At 36.3% G+C, this 18,061-nt stretch overlaps 1 protein-coding gene across 1 annotated transcript in view; it reads right to left on the reverse strand.

The window, feature by feature from the left end:
* LOC100012003 (olfactory receptor 7A10-like) overlaps positions 1–16,936 on the reverse strand; it is a 51,546-nt gene extending 34,610 nt beyond the window's left edge. The window contains exon 1 of the mRNA XM_056822355.1: positions 16,416–16,936. Within this exon, the coding sequence (XP_056678333.1) occupies positions 16,416–16,920 (505 nt within the window). The 5' untranslated portion in view covers positions 16,921–16,936. The remainder of the gene's footprint in view (positions 1–16,415) is intronic.
* Positions 16,937–18,061: the final 1,125 nt, after the last annotated feature.

The following is an 18,061-nucleotide window of genomic DNA, read 5'->3' on the forward strand; positions in this document are numbered from 1 at the left end:
TATCCTATAAAAATGCAAGAATTCCAAAGACCTACAGGAGCCTATAAACAGACATGGAAAGCATATGAGATATTTGAACCACTCTTTCTTGGAACTTATAACCAGGTACAGAAAACCCATTAAAACCCTCACAGTAGTCATAAGTTCTGATTGGAAGGCAAATAGAATTGGAAATAACATTGGAGAGTTTTATGTTTAATTAGTTATTAATTAGTTATATAGCAGAAGTAGAAGCAGAGAGATAAATACCACAGAAAGGATTCTTTTCTTTTCCCTGTAATGAATGGCTAGGGAAAAATCACAGTGGTCACTTTAAGGAAGACTGACATGCTGGGAAGACTGTCAGAGAACTCTTGGCCACTCTCTTGAACTCACTAGTTTGAGAAGTGGTTGGTGACTTTTCTCTGGATGCTATCAGATAGTAATTTTGGTTAACAACTTTGAAACCTTATAAGAACATCTGTGAAGGTGAGAAGAGTCCTGTTTGTTGTCAGACTTGTTGTTATGAAGGGAGAAGCAGCTGCCAGTGGGGTGCTCTGTTTGACTCTCACTGGAACAGTGTGAGGTCTGACTCCCTGCTGGGAAGAGTCAAAGGAAGCCATTGAGTTCCAACTGTCAGATCTATACATTTAGAGAAGGCAACTTGTGATTTTTGAAATATATTTAAAGGAGGTTAAGAATATTTGAGGTTTATATATCAGAATAAGGTTAGATAGATAGAATTGAGTTTTAGGTAGACAATTGAGAATAGGTTTAAGGAGGTTCACCTTTGGAGAACAAGAAGCAAATCCTTGAAGATTAGTGTGTGTGTGTGGGTTATATTTACAAATCTTAAAATTAGGATAAGAGTTTTCCTGCTTTATCTCTACCTCCTTTATCCTGTCCCTGCCTCTTCCGATAATTAATGATCAAATAAGGGTTGGATTAAGGTATGTCCAGCAAATTCATTCACCATCTACAACTAGGTGACTCTAACAGCCCAAGCCCATATATCCCAATTGATAAGAATAAATCAGATATCTATATCAATAATGAATAACAAGATCAATATTACCAATAAGAGGAGCAACTTTCTCACATTCCACTGGGCTGTTATTTCTGTGCTTTTAGATCAGATTCAAACAGTCCTACAGAGTTCTCTATTGTTTGGACACACTCAAGAAGGGAGATATATTTTAGTGCTTACTAAACTAGTAATATCCTTCACATTGTTCCTGTATATTTTGAATAGCTCACTGTAATGGAGAGGGCAATAGTGGCAAGATGCAAACTTCTTCATGCTCCTTTCCCCATGTGACATTAGTTCTATAGTGAATGGTGTCATTTGAGCTATTTTTAAATCTCCAAAACTAGATATTTTTTCAGCAATTATGTAGGTAATCCTTTTTTAACTTGAACTTAGGTTCTCTCAAACACAGGCTTATCCTTAAGCTAACTGACTTGGAACTCAAAATTCCTTTTCCTCTGCCGCAGAGGCTGTTATTCACAGGCATTGTCCATGAGCCTCTGGACAGGCATTGTCCATGGTCTCTGACCATGCAGGCAAGTACATACCTGCTTCCACCACATGCTTCTTTAGGAAATTTATCAATACTCTGGTTATTTCAAAATCTTGGACTGGGATAGGCTCATCACAAGAACCCTAGTTTCTGATTTGTACTCAGAAATCTGTGGGTGAGGGCATACAATTACTATGGCTTCAAGGCAGGTGTTTCTAGTTGCCAAGGGGTTGGGTTAAATCTGTGCTTGGGCTCAAATTTTATTCGTCTAAGAAGAAAATTGGCCTAAGGTATAGTGGTCCATCTTTTGAAGAAGGGAAAGACAAAGTAGGCAAAAGGAAAAAGGGGCTAATAATGTAGTTAGATATTGTTGTTCAGTCATTTCAGTCATGACTGACTCTTCCTGACCCCATTTGGGTTATTGTTGGCAAAGATACTGCAGTGATTTGCCATTTCCCTCTCTAGTTTATTTTATGAGGAGGCAAACACAGTTAAGTGACTTGCCTAGGGTCAGCCAGCTAGTAAGTTAAGTGTCTGAGGCTAGACCTTGTAAAAATAATAATTAAACTGTAAAACTAATTAAGCAATGAATTGATTATGGGTTTAAACTGATTTCGATACTCTAATTCCTGTGCTTACAAAGTATCTTCAGTTTATATAAGTGAAGTGAAGCTCAAAGTGAATTTCTCTTCTGGCAATTCAGTCAGCACCTCTGCAAACAGTGGAGGTTGAGAGCCCTTTTTCATGTTTAAAGGTCATGGAAACATTTCTTCACAGGAGACCCAGGATGATTCTAAAAGTTCTTATGCCATTAAAGAAGTTCATACATTTTGTGATCTCTTTATACCCTTTCTGCCATAGTATTAGGTTCAAGGATGCTAAAGATACTCTTGTTATAAAAAATAAAATATGAAAAAGGATAAAAAGAATTTCTAACTCTAAGGGATTCTAACTCCACACAAATAAAACTCTTGAACCGCTTCTCTTATTTCCATAGGCTACACTGATCCTTCCTGATCTGACTAACCCAAATTTTTACTATTCTAAATAAACTAACACTATTATCCTTATAATTCTTAACTTTGCTTCCAAGTTATAAAAATAATAAAGGCTAGTTGGTTGAGCCTCAGCAAGAACAAAGTTAGGATTCTGAGTCTTAACAGTCTCAGAGTCCAACTCAAAGAACAGGTCTTTCTTTGGTCTTCTCAGATATAAACAACCTATGAAAACAGCAATAGTCACTAGTGTTTCCCAAGTTGTAAAAGGAAAACACTTAGCTCCTTCAGGTCTTTTACTCCTTTCCTTCTCAGACAGTAAGGAGGGAGAGAAAAGTAGTTACCTCCTCCAAGCCCTCAGAGAGAGAGAGTCTAACTCTGCCAACTGCCAGAGACCAACTCTGACACATAGAGAGCAACTGTAGCACAAAAACCATTAGACTTGAAACTGACACTCTGTCTCAGCTGTTTGAAACTCCAATTCTTTCTCAAGCTACCTTCTCTACTTCTTATTACTAAACTAATATAACAATATTTAATTTCTAATATCATCCTCATAACATGAACACCAGAAGATGAGTTTTCTTGACTCTGTCCCTGGTACTCTAACCACCACAGCACCAGATGCCCAGTTTTTAACCAAGAGGCTAAATCCTCCCCAAACACTTCCCTCCTCTCCTCTTGGCATTCTTGAGGGAGTAAGGAAAAGGGCACAGCTTCATAGAAAAAAAAAAAACATAACTTTGAGAAAGAGACCCTGAGATAAGGGAATTCCCCCTACCCCCTTACTCTGGCTAGAAGAAAAACAATTTTAATTCCCACACTTACTTGCTTGAAGCTCTCATGCTAAGAAATATTATATAGGTTGCTTCTGGCCTTGCCAGAAAAAAAGCATGGTGGAATAAATCAAGGCTGCTAAAACCTGTCAATGTGAATGTCTCTCTGTTTAACCCTTTGTTGTATTCTGCCACCATCTTTCATTGAGACTCCTCTTGTGACACTCAGTCCCCAATAACCCAGGATGTGCTATTAACTCTCCTTTAAAAGTCAATTCACCATGCAATGATCCTGAACAACTTGGAGGAATCTATGAGAAAAACCACTATCCACATTCAGAGGGAAAACTGTGGGAGTAGAAACACCAAAGAAATACAACTTCTTGAATCATGGGTCAAGGGGATATGATTGAGGATGTAGACTCTAAATGAACATCCTAGTACAAACATAAACAACATGGAAATATGTTCTGATCAAGAACACAAGTCCTTGTTCTAAATTGGCTAAATAAATTAATTCAAAAAATTAAAAAAAATAAAAGCAAAAAAAAAAGTCCATTCAAAGAAGTAGATCATATGACAACAGTTCCCTTTTTACATTAGTATGTTCTTTTGCTATTCTCAGTTCTTTTTATTTACATATGATCATGATTTTTAGGTAGCCCAATAATTCTTTTTTTAAATTAATTTATTTAGTCAATTTAGAACATCATTCCTTGGTTAAAAGAATCACATTATTTCCCTCCCTCCCCTCCTCCCACCTTTCCTGAAGCCATCGCAAAATTTCATTGGGCATTACACGTGTCCTTGATCAGAACCCATTTCCATGTTGTTGGTGTTTACATTAGTATCTTCATTTAGAGTCTACATCCCTACCCATATCCCCTTGATTCATGTATTCCAGCAGTTGTTTTTCTTCTTTGTTTCTACTTCCACAGTTTTTCCTCTGAATGTGGATAGTGGTTTTTTCTTTTAGATTCCTCCAAGTTGTTCAGGATCACTGCACTTCCACAAATGGAGAAGTCCATTACATTTGATTGTACCACAGTATATCAGTCTCTGTATACAGAGACTTATTTAATAAACATTGTGTTATTTAGTTCGATTGTTTCAAATTCTAACTTACCTAGTTGGTAGAACTATTCATTCATATTTTTCTATTAAAATACAAAATAATTTTCATGGTAATTACTTAATAATTTAATTTGGTGTATGAAAATTTCATTACTTCTATTTTACTCAATATTTCCTTTCAGATTGCAATTCTTTTATTCATATAAAACAATTTTATCATTTAAATACTTCTATAAAGCGGCCAAATATGTGGTGCAATGGATAGAGTGCCAGGTTTTGAATCAGAAAGTTGTATCTTTCCAAGGACAGATTTGGTTTTAGAAACTTATCAGCTGTCTGACTTTGGGCGAGTCACTTAACCATATTTATTTTAGTTTTCTAATGTGTAAAATAAACTGGAGAAGAAAATGGTGAACAACTCCAGTATCTTTGACAAGAAAACCCCAAATAGAGTCAAAGGTAGTAAAAAACGGAAAATAACAAAACAAGTTATAATTTCCTCTTCGTAGTGTGAATGCTATAACACCAAATCATTTAAGTCATTCTTTAAATTTAAAGAGTGTTTTATAATTTTCTGAGAGTGACTTGGTATATTTACTTCTGGACAATTCATGAATTTTGGAATAATTTTGAATAGATTTCCCTTTCTCTTATTTTTCCTCAGGTTTGGCTATTGATATACAGAAAAACTAACATTCTTTGTTAATTTCCTTTGTATCTTCATATGTTATTGAAGCTATTATTATTATTTCCTCCCATTTCTTTTTTCCAATCTCTTTCTTAGCTTCCTCACCCATTCTCCTATAGGCACTCTTCTTTTTGGGAAGCTACTATAGAAGTTAATTTTCTTTTTATTTTTAGCATTTGATTTGATTAGAATACATTACCTTTATGTCTATCTGCTTCATTTTCTCCCCATTTTATGTACCCCCTTTTTATAATTTAGTCCGATAAAAACATTGACTCAACAAAACTGGACCCTTGTGTGGTTTAGCTCATGTGTTCGTAGGCCAGACTTTATCACTTCTATCTGATTTTTGCCTTTATCTTTGTCACCTTGTTCACATTTAGGAAAAAAAAAAATCTTCATTATGTTCTTTTGTTATTGCTATTGCTGCTGTCCTTTTCATTTGCATTTCTTGTATTCCTTTTTTCTGGGGAAAATAATTTGTCAGGCCTGGCTTTTTGTGTAGTATTATTTTGAAGGCATCTTTTAATTACATGTTCATCTTTTTCATTATTGGCTAAGCTCAGATTTGTAGGTAGGTGACCTGGGACTCCTTTTTGAGCTCCATCACTCTTCAGAACATGATTTCGATACCCTCCTGTGGCTTGGAGGTGGTAGTGGCATTGGTGCCACTTGTCTTGTGTCATTCAAATGTCCTTTTCATTTGAAGTTATTTCTCTTGGTCACTTGTAAAATATTTTGTTTGCCAGAGGAATTGTTATATAGAATGAGTATGGTGTCTTAGAGTTTTCAACATTTTTTTTCTGCAGGTAATTTGTAGATTCTTTTGATTGTCACTTTGTTTTCTGTGATCAGAAGTTGTGAGTATTTTTCTTATATTATTTACCTCCTTATTGTATTCAAATTTCTGTTCTTGATGTGTTCTTCTGAGGGTCCTCTCATCTGTAAATTGTCTCTGCACATCCTGTCTTCAAGAGACTGATGTTTTGCTCATATGGTGATCTTTCTTTTAATGTTATTGCTTTTTGATTGTCTTCTTCCAGATTATATTTCACTTCAGTGCATTTGCATTTCTATTCAGTTTTTCTTTCCACACAGGTCTGACAGAGTTACAGTCTGGGGAAATGGAGATTGCAAAGCAGCCCCCAGAAAATAAGGCACCTACTGAACCCACTTCTGTGTGACTTCTACCTCTAACTTCCCCTACTAATGGAATTGTTATGATTATTGATCTCTCCCCAATGCAGGAAAAATAAATAACATGAGAGCAAATACTTACAAGATTAACATATATATAACTCCCCCCAGATTATTACCCCAAAAGATTATAATCACAGAATTAAAACCTAAAGACCAATACCCACTTTCCCTCCCTTCTCTCTCAAGCAAAGTCACACTTAAACACTCCACACCCATTTTAGGTAAAGCATGACAGGTAAATTAATCATTTCTTTGAGACACTTTGCTGGTTCATAACCAAGCAACCTTGCCAGGTGCCTGAATCAAGCACAAGAAATATACAACTTGGGAATTGAGGAAAATCCCAATTCTGGTCTGTCTTAAATTAACCTCTAACCCTGTACCTACATTTGAAATGTTTTGTTACCCATATCCCAAGTAATTGTGATTGATTGTGAAAGCTGACTAAAAGTAACAATGATCCCCCTAATTGCTCATCCCTAAGGTCAAGAGGGACTAACCTCCAGATTGCCCTGTTTATGTCATTTATCTAGTTCTGATATTGCTACAATGTTTCATTGACTATCTCCTTAAGTTTCACATCTGTTGTTAGGTTTTATGGAAACATGTAAGTTGAGACATGATTGTGAGACAAAAAGGTATGTACTCACTGAATCTATAAAATAAATCAACCTCTGTGCCATGGCAAAGCACTATATGATGCCTGACATGGGATTGAGCATACAGTGCCCCTCATTTTTTATCTGACTTAATAGCCACATTCTAGACAGTAGGACCCCTCTGAGAGACTGCTGGCTCAGCTCTCAAAGCAGGATTCTAATTTTTCTGTATGGAATATTTTGGCTGTGAGATCCCTAAATTCTTCTTTTAAAATTCTTATTTCTCATTTAAATCATTCAGGAAAATTCTTCTGTAGTATTATGTTTACTTCACAATCCACAGAGTTCCTTGCCTTATCAGGCATTGGTTCATTTTCCTTGGTATTATATTTATTTGTAGATATCTAAACTCTTTTGCTCAATTTGGAGAATATTTCCCCTTCTGTATTTTGAATCTTCCCTGTTAGTTTTTTCCATTTTACCCCCCTCATGATGTCTTATATTTCTCCTAATTTCTCACTTTTTGAACTTTTCTACTTTGATGGCAGTTTTACTGGAGGCTATATCTCCAAGTTGTATCAGCCTTTTCCATACTGGGTAATTCATGGTTCACCTGTCTAGGTCTCTGACCCAGGTTACTTCTACTGAGTCAGAACTAGAGCATGTTCAGTTATTTCCTTCAAGATTATTGAAGTGCCACATGAGAACTACTCCTACCTCTCATGTCCTTGGCCCAAATTTTCTCTGGTCCTCAGGTTTCTGAATTCTGCCATGTTATAGAGGGATGTTGTAACATAGGGGACTATCATTCCTTGTTGCTATTTCATTTCTCAATGCTTCCCTGGGAGTGCTGGGGAAATGGGGTATTGAGTTGAATGTTGAACATCCTTGTGACTAATCATTGTAGTCCTGCCATTTGTGATCAATGAGAGGAGAAAGTACTCAATCAGCTCATTAGAAATTAGAGACGAGCCTTTTCTGTTGCTGCTTCATTGAGTTTTTACCTTGTCTGAGTTCTTAGTTCCTTACATCACCAGAAGGCTCTAATTTGAGGCATTTAACACTACAAGAAGGAAGAAGCAGATCCAGGATAATAGAATAAAATGAAAATGTATAGCCAAGCTCTCCATGTCAAGATATTTATTCCATAAAGATCTAGGATATGTATCAGACAGATTCTTCATGCATAAATTCAGTTTTTAAAAGAGCATGAATCACATTTCCAGTCTAGGTCAACATATCAAAACAGAAAGGTGTAGGGATATTGAGGATGATGTATCACCAAGAGTGTCCCATGACCTGCCACAAGTCAAGGGAGTGGTGCTGATTGTTTAGTATCCAATTTATGATCCAGGGAAAATTAAGGAGATGATCTGTTCCTGGGAATGGCATTCATGGACGTGGAACAGTCATTGGCCATAGGTTGTGGACTCAGATAGGAACAAGGTCAGAAGCAAATAGCAACTGTGTGATTCTGACCCCAGTAGTCAAGCAAGATCTTATTTCAAGCCTTCAGACCTGTATGAAGTCTGCAGAAGTCTATCCAAGATGGGAATACCAAAGAAAGGGAGAAACCATTTCTCTTACTCAGAACCTGCAGAACTTTCTGAGGCTGAATCCAGAAATAGTGTTTGTAACCAAAAATAACAGTCAATCCAAAATCAGCATCGTGATGATCCAAATCCAGATCAGGAACTTGTAGAACAAGTCAATGTCAGGCATTGCTCTGCACCAGACCATTTGAGGAGCATCAAAAGCTTGTAGATATTTAGCTTCATCTGTCCTCCTTATGAGAAGGAATACTATCCATATCAAGAGAAAGAACATGAGCAGAAACTCAGAAATAAAACACGATTTATCATTTCTTTGTATAGGAATATGATTTTGGGATTTGGTTTTAAAGGACTACTCCATTATGAAAATAAATAATGTGAAAATAGGTATTAAGTGATAATACATATATAACCCAGTAAAATTGCTTGTCAGCTCCAGGAGTGGGGAAGGAAGAGGGGAAGGAGAGAACATGAATCATGTAACCTTGGAAAAATACTTAAATAATAAAGTATAAATAATAATAAAAGTGAAGCATTCCCTCCAGGTAAGTACAGAGTGTAGCCCTAATACAAATTCCAAAATAAATAAGCAGGCTAAAAAAAAAAGAAGAAAAGAAAGGGAAAAAGGAAACACAATACAAAAAAAAAAGAATCCTACCAGAAAGAGCTATATCTATTATGGTGATGGGGACACTTAAGAAATAAGCTCTTAATAAATGCCTCTAAGAAAACTCTAGTTTGGACACCAATCTAACTGGAATCCCTTGAAGAAATGAAGGAAGACTTTAAAAAGAGCTAAAAACAATTAGATGAATAAAACAGGAAAAGAAATGAGAGATCTGAAAGAAAGATTTGGAAAGAGAAATAAGAGCTTAAAACAAAAGTTGCACAGCATTACTTAAGGAGGAACTATGTATAATATATAATATTAGTCAATAACCTTTGATACAATAAGAAATATTAAAAGAAAACCAAAGTCTCAAAAATAGAAGAAAATGTAATGTAGTTCACTGTAAATGAGCTGGAAAGCAAGATAAAGAAAAAATGAGTTTTGAATCTTCAAAAACCATGATCAAAGAAAGGATCATAGAAATTATATTTTAAGCGATTTAATGGAAGTGGTCTTAGAACCAGAGGGAAAAGTATAAAAAGAAAGAAAGCAATAGTCACCTTCTGAAAGAAACCTCTGAACAGAAGATCCCTGGAATATGAGAGTCAAAATTCAGACTTCTAAGTAGAAGAAAAATATTTCAGTCAGAAAGAAAGAATTGCTGATACATTAACACCTTTGTTGAAAACTTTCTCCTTGAAATAGAGCCATTACTTTGAAAATTGTTTGGAAAGTCTGGGGGGCTGTTGACTCCAATAGGTTCTTAAAGAAAGTTCAATCCTAATGTTTTGTGAAGAGCTCTTAGGCTTTATTGTACTTGAATAATATCTATAACTGTGGAGAGGGAATGTCTCTCAAGGGGAACCTGATGGCCCTCTCATAGCTTCTACGATGAGAATGGTTTCTTAAGCAGGAGTCCATGGATCTACTCATAATGGTTATATGGATAGATTTCAAGAACTCTATCTTAGAAAAAACATGTTTATTTTCACTTACTATTAACTGAAATTTAACATTCACTTAAATTATGAATGTTGGCAACAAGCATTGTTTTTAAAAAAGTATTCATGCTGAAGATGTTTATGACAGAGAGTTAAGAGTAAAGAGGGGGAAGACAAAATTTGCATTTTTTATTGTGAATTGTGCTTTATGAAAAGAGAATAAATTAGCATCTCTGACTATTACTAGGTTAGATGAGTTTGGACATTCTCCAGATTAAGGAACATCTTGTTGCTGGAAAAAAAAATCTTTTCTTAGTGCCTTGTTAAAAATGACTGGGGGAGAGGCAAAAGGAGATTGTCACTGCTTCATCAGCTTGAGAGTAAATGGGGCTACAATTTTCTAGCAGTAGGCAATTTAGGACCAGAAGAGGATCAAATAGCAGAGGAAATAACTTTGTGTGGTTCTTATTACCCGTAAAGGGACCACATACATCAAGACCTGCTGGCTAGAGTTGTGAGTTATCCCAGGCAGCTGGGTTTCTTCCAAATGAACTTTTGTTATAGTATTTTCTAATTCAGTAAAAAGTTTCTTGGTAGTTTGATAGGTATGACTCTGAATGAATAAATTAATTTGGTTATGATTGTCATTTTTATTGTTAGCGTGTCCTACCCATGAGCAATTAATGTCTTTTCCAACTGTTTAGATCTAGTTTTAATTGTGTGGAGAGTGTTTTGTAGTTGTGTTCATATAATTCCTCTGTTTGTCTTGGCAAATAGATTCTTAAGTATTTTATGTTGTGTAGGGTGATTTTAAATGGAATTTCTCTTTCTAACTCATTCAGGCAGCTGGATTTCTAACTCATCTGCTTCTCTGATAGATTTCTAAAGGTGTATGCTAATTCTCTCTCTCCACAGGTAAAATGTGCATTGATGGGGGAATTTGACCCACGTTAATAGGCAGAGTGATGTGGTTATTCTTGCTTTTGTTTTCTAGCTTTATCATTTAATAAATGTTTAATATTTAAGAGTTATTGGTGTGATGGCTATTAATTTTGTGTAAATAGGAAGCATGGAATGAGGAGCTCAGAAGCTTAAGTTTCAAGTATTAGTCATTTATTACACACACACCAAGATTACTTCTAGGACTCTGAGTTTCTAATCAGACATAGCCACATGGTTGTGGCTGACCTTATCTTCTCTGAGAACAAAATGGAACTTCTGTTGTGAGGGCTGATTGAAGATAATAATTAAGCTCAAGGAAAGTAAACTGTACAAATAAATTGGTGAATTCCATGTCCATGTCCAGTGTCACACACACACTATCTGGGCAGAGTCTGACATGTATCCTAGATTTTGGGAAAGCAAATTCCAAGGAGTTCAGATCAGGAGGAAAAAATTGGGAAATAAAGTGTTTTAGGAAATATGAAAAATCTGATGTGAATGACTACCGAGAACTCATTAACAAACTTAGACAAGATCCTTGAAGTCTTCAGTGAGGGGATACTGGTAAGATAATCCCCAGAACCTTTGCTGTTTTTTCAATCTCCCTTCTTTAGCTGTATTCTGGGGCCAAAATGCCTTGGAAATATCACCTCATTTAATGAACTATGAAGCCAGGGTTCAAGTATTTCCTTCTCAGATCATGTAGACAAGTATAATTCTATGTGTCCAGTGTTCTCAAATAAAATTCCTTTTTATGGACTAGTGAAAGGGTTGACCTCCCCCCAATAAAGGCTCTTCCTCCTAAGTGTCAATAATAACCAAACTTGGTGAAAGATACAGCTACCAATATTTGATATGTTTTGTCTTCTCAAGAAGTTATCAAGCATGTACCCTGGAGGAATGTTCATCAAATACAAATTACCCTTTAAGTTCATCAAGTTACTCAGGAAACACTCCCTTCATAAAATCTCTGTCTAGAATAAGAGATTTTGTCAAAAACTCTTGCTGAAATCCAAATAAACAGTAATTAAACTTAAAAATTTTAAAATAAGTTTTTATTAATGACCTTTTAGCATCAAAGTTGCTCCAAATATCCCTCCTCATATGTAAGAAAACACTATTTTAAAGGAAAATAGAGAGCTCCAGTTCATTTGAAGTACACCTTATTATATCATGTCTCAGTTCTGTGACTTAATTCACGAACTCATCTAAGTCTTCTTTCTGTCCATAGTGTATCCAATGACAAAATTGCTTCGATTTTTGTCTCTCCTGGTTTTTCCAGTCCTCTCCACATTGCTTCTTTACTCTGATACCTGGATTTCCTCACAAGAATATTTCTTTTTGAAACAGAGTGAGATCTTATCTTAACTTATACTGTTATTTCCTAACCTTCAAACCTATATTGCAATCATACATTTCATTGAATCAGTGATACTTAAGAGGTTAAATTTGACTCCTTGCCTTATTATCTCTATTTGATCTTGATCGTTAGCTATACTTTGTTCATTTCTGCACAAATTGACATAAGTGTATATAATTCTTTTTTTAAATCCTTACCTTCAGTCTTAGAATCAATGTTGTATATTGTTTCCAAGGCAGAAGAGCTGTAAGGACTAGGCAATGGGGCTCATGATAGGTCATATAGGTAAGAAATGTTTAAGGCCACATTTGAATGCAGGACCTCCCATCTCTACAACTGGCTCTCAATTCACTAAGCCAATTAGCTGCTTCTGAGCATTCTTTTTGATAAGACTGTGAACTTCTGAGTTTTCAATGACTATTCTTTCTACATTATAATACCACTTTATCATGTCTATCTCTGTTGATAAATTTATAAGCACATCCTCTTCCTGCTTTTTCCATTCTTCTGTGTAGCTCTGAGGGTACTGCTAAAGACTAGTGAGTGGCAGGTTCAGGGAGAGAGATTTTGACTAAATCTGATGAAGACTTTTCTCACTCTCTGAGTGGTCAAACAATGGGAATGAGCACTATGTTAGGTAACAAGTTATCCATACCTGGAAGAGTTCAACAGGAGATGAATTGCCACTTTTTTTTCATGGATGCTTTAGGAATTCTTTCCTGATGTAGGGAGGCTGTAATAGAGAACCTCTAAGGTCACTTTCAACTCTACACTTCTATGATTTGGGGATTCGTAGAAAAGAGAGGGCTAACAATGAAAAAGCCTATATTATATCAAGATCAAGAATGAACCTTGGGGTGTGGTTGATTGAACTGAAGGTTGATTGAATTTATTTTGAATGTACACTCTTCTGCCAAAGGGGACTGCCCCTTAATTAGCTTTTGTCAATGTGCCCACCAAAACATTGGTTTTGCTGTCTATCTCTCTATCTCTCCTATTTTTCCCTTATCTCTAATTTCATAGCTGGTAAGTTTACAAGACCCATCAGAGAGACTAGTCTTCCTTGGGCCTCAGGGAGAACTGTGAATTTCAAAACAATCCACCCTATTCAGACCATTCTTTAGAAGATGGGATTTAGCTATTTTCTGATCAATAACAATAGAGATACTTGGAATAACAGAATCAGGTCTTGGAAACTACAACCTCCACCCTACTCAGGGTAACAAGATTAGGAAGGGCTGCAGCAAAACTCAAGATTTAATTATTTGAGAATATGACCTTCAACAGACATGTGCAAAAAGGACAGACCTCTGGGTGGTCCTAGGTCAAGCTAGAGCCACCATTGGCACATGTGAGATGCAGGAAGTGAGGTAGAGAACAGCATTGGGAGTTCTCAGGACATCCTGTGAGGAGGGTGAGAGTCAGTTGGAGGCTGGTACTTAGAGTGGGAGGAGCCCATGGACTGTTTTTCTCCAGATTGGTCATGTGAGTGATAAGGACTGATCTCTTTCCTTGCCTTGGCTATCCAGGGCCTTAAAGCCCAGTTTGGCTAAGCCAAAGTGGGTATTTAAACCCCTTTTCCTTCTCTCTCTCTCTCTCTCTCTCTCTCTCTCTCTCTCTCTCTCTCTCTCTCTCTCTCTCTCTCTCTCCATATTATACTTTCTTCCTCCTGTTTGTAATTAAACACCATTTAAAAAGTTGGCAGATGACTTGAGTGTTTCATTTAGGAATTACATAAGTGAATTCCTTGGAGACCTTAAATTAATATATATCAGTCTTTTAAAGTAATTTCAATATCACAATATCCTTTGTAGCAGTTAAAAATTAGGTTTTTCTGTTAGAAGTATTATATTTTTTAGAGGTTTATTAAAGATTAAGAACTAAATAAAATACAAAATAAGAAAGCACATGCCTAGCAGGGCTGAATATCCCATTCACTTACACTACATCATGAGAGACGCCTCTCCTTGGAAGCGGAAGTAGGAAGAGAGAGAGAGAGAGAAGAAGGGGGAGACCATTTTAAAAACCACTCTCTCCTCCCAGCCCAGGTGATGACCTCACCTGAGATTATGGGGAACTCTGGGAGCTATCAAGAACTCCTGGGAATTGAAGTCTGGGGTGCAAATCATCATTTTTATACCTTCGATCATTTATCAATTGGGAAATAACTTGGGTTCTTACTAACTTGACTTAGTTCTTTATATATTTGAGAAATGAGACCTTTATCAGAGAAATTTGTTATATGAATCTTTTCCTAGTGTGTTGTTTTCCTTCTAATATTAGTTGCATTTGTTTTATTTGTATAAAAATATTTTAATTTAATATAATCAAAATTATTCATTTTATATCATGTAATGTTCTCTATCTCTTGTTTGGTTAAAAAGTCTTCCCTTCTCCATACATATAAAAGGTAAACTATAATATATTTCTCTAATTTACTTATAATATCACTCTTTCTATTTAAACCAAATACCCATTTTTCAACGAAGTTCATTAAAAGTCCAAAGAAGTTCAATAAAAGACCTTATATTTGTACAGAGCAGTGATGGTGAACCATTTAGAGGGGTGGGTGATGTCCTCAGGCATGCATGGAGAGGAGGAGGGGTGTGGCCCAGCCCCATGTCCCTCTGGCTTTCTAGAAATTAACTCTGAAGAACTCTGTGCTGAGGAGATGGCATGCATGCCCACAAGAGAGACCTCTGAGTACCCCCTCTGGCACATCTGTCATAGATTCATCACCATGGACATAGGGTTTGAGATATTGATCTAAACCTAATTTTTACCATACTATTTTCCAATTTCTCCAGCAGTTTTTGTCAAATAATGAGTTCTTGTACCAAAGGCTGGGATCTTTGTGTTTATCAAATACTAGCTTCATGAGGTCATTTACTCCTAGTCTATTCCATTGATCCACCCTTATGTCTCTTAGTCAGTACCATGTTGTTTTGATGACCACTGCTTTATAATACAATTTAAGATCTTGTACTACTAAGTTACCTTCTTCCACATTTTTTTCATTAGTTCCCTTGATATTCTAGACTTTTTGTTGTTCCAGATTAATTTTGTTATTAATTTTTCTAATTCAGTAAAAAAGTTTCTTGGTAGTTTGATAGGTATGGCACTGAGTAAGCAAATTAATTTAGGTAGGATTATCATTTTTATTATATTAGCCCGGCCTACCCAAAATCAATTAATGTTTTTCCAATTGCTTAAATATAACTTTATTTGTGTGAAAAGTACTTTGTAACAGTGTCCATATAATTCCTGTATTTGTCTTAGCAAATAGAATCAAAACTACTTTATATTGTCTAGTATATTGCATTTTAATTTCCATCATTTTGCTTGATAAGAAGAAAAATAAATGTCAGGTAATCAGAGCAGATTTTCCAATTCCTCTTTTGGAAATGAAAAACTTAAGGCACTAAAGCATGAAGTGGCATGGCCAATGCATACAGTTTATAAGTGGTAGAGAGAGGACTAAAAACCCTTTACTTGTCACGTTGTATCCTACAATTCGTGAGCTGGAAGATGTTCTGAGGAAGCCATAGGTGTTATTACAAAAGTCAATGTTGGGGAAAATCCAGGAACAGAGGCCATGAAGAATAAGATCATGTTCCATTACAGTAAATAGGTCCAGAGAGAGACATGAGGGTAGGAAACTTGTGATTTGTGAGGAATTTAGTGTTTTTGCTTTCCAATGTTTTCCCACAAATACCTCAACCACCTTGCCAGGACTAGGTTCTATCACTGAGAGGAGGATATTCTGCTAATGAGTCTCCACAGGGCACCTTTTATATCTTTGTTCCTAAGACAATAGATGAAGGGGTTCAACATGGGGGTGACCACAGCATACATTGCTGAGGCAACTGTACTCTTCCAGGAAGACTGGGTCACTGAGGAGCTGAAATACACTCCCAGCGCTGTGCCATAGAATAAGGAAACAACAGAGAGATGAGATCCACAGGTAGAAAAGGCTTTATACTTACCTGCAGAAGATGGGACATTCAAAATGGAAGAAAAGATCTGACTGTATGAGAAGAGAATCCCTGTGAGAGGGAGAATATCAAGCAGACTAACTACAATATATATCAAGACATAATTGATAAGGGTGTCAGAAGACGAAAGTTTTAGAACTTGATCAAGATCACAAAAGAAGTGCTGGATTTCATGGCCTGTACAGAAGGAGAGCCTTGTCACCATCAGACTGTGAAGGAGGGCATCGAGAAGACTTAGTATCCAGGAGAGCAGCACCAGCAGGCAACACAGCTCAGGACTCATGATGGATGTATAGTGCAGAGGGTGACAGATAGCCACAAAACGGTCATAGGCCATTGCAGTGAGAAGGAAATTGTCCAAACCAGCAAAAACTATAAAGAAGTACATCTGGGCAAGGCAGCCAGCATAGGAGATGGCCTTGTTTTGTGTCAAGATGCCCACTAACATCTTGGGTACCGTGGTAGATACCATACAGAGATCTACAAAGGACAGGTTAGAAAGGAAGAAATACATGGGGGTGTGGAGGTGAGAATCAGAGCCAAAAGCCAATATTATGAGTATGTTTCCAAATACAGTGACCAAGTACATGCCCAAGAACAGCCCAAAGATGGCCCCTTGTTGCTCTGGTGTCTCAGAAAATCCCAGGAGGATAAATTCGGTGAATTTTGTTTGGTTTCCTGGTGCCATGGGGCTGGCTTTTCTGCTGGAAAAGAAAAATGATAACAAGATGTGAAAATACAATTATTCTTTCATAAGAAATGAAAGAATACCAGCCTATGATTTAGAATTTCTAGGTTCTGTTTTTATTGCTATCATTTATTATATTTGTGATCTTGGACAAGTCACTGTTTCCTCATTTAGTCTCAATGCAAGAGGAATGATTTGGACCTAATGAAATCCAAGATTCCTTCCAATTCAAACCTTCTTTAAAATAGCACCAACTCCATTTAGAAATTAAAAATTATGAAGACCATCCTCTTTTTGCTCTAAGCATCAATGACATTGGAGCATTAGGATAAAGAAAGAAATACTATTGGAAAGGGAAGTCCACACAGAGAGGACAGTGTTTTAGTTAACAGAAGGGTTGAGCAGTCCATTCTTCTGTGAGACCCATCAAATCATATAGAGATTTAAGGATCCTCATAAAATACAGTACAAAATAAACTTTCCAATATAGAGCAAGTAGGAATCTATACTTTCCTCAAAGGCCTCCATTGAAATGAGATCCCTCAGCTTCCTGAAGGAGTTCATTCCATTCTGATATCACTCTCATTTTCCTTTACTTTGAGTCAAAATATATTGTTTTTCAATTCTATTCAATGGTCTCATTCTACCCTCTGAGTTTTGCAGAACAAGTCCCATTTCTATCCCAAATGACATCCCTTTAAATGTGTGCAAACAGTCATCCTATCCACCATGTTTCCTCTCCTTTAGGTCAAGAAAATCTAGTTCCAACAGTTGATCTTCATAGACCCTTCACCATCCCAGTTGTTCTCTCTTGGATCTTCTTGAGGCTTTCCATGTATTTTCTAAATTTTGGTACTCAGAAGTAAACAGAAAATTTCAGTTTTGAACTGACTATGGTGAAGGGCAAAGGGAAGATCACCTCCTTCTTATTCAAAACTATGACTTTGCAAGCTAAGTTTTCCTTAGATTATTTATCTACCATATCACTGCCAACTCACACTGAGTTTGCAATCCATGGGAAACAAACAGATTATTTTCAAATGAATTATGCTCTTGTTTGTGTGTGTAGTTGTGCGGAAATTATGTGTTTCCCCCTTTCTCATATGCTATAGACACACATAGTCAGTAGTGGATCAACCTT

The sequence above is a fragment of the Monodelphis domestica genome, chromosome 3 (genome assembly GCF_027887165.1).
Source record: "Monodelphis domestica isolate mMonDom1 chromosome 3, mMonDom1.pri, whole genome shotgun sequence".
Lineage (NCBI taxonomy): Eukaryota > Metazoa > Chordata > Mammalia > Didelphimorphia > Didelphidae > Monodelphis > Monodelphis domestica.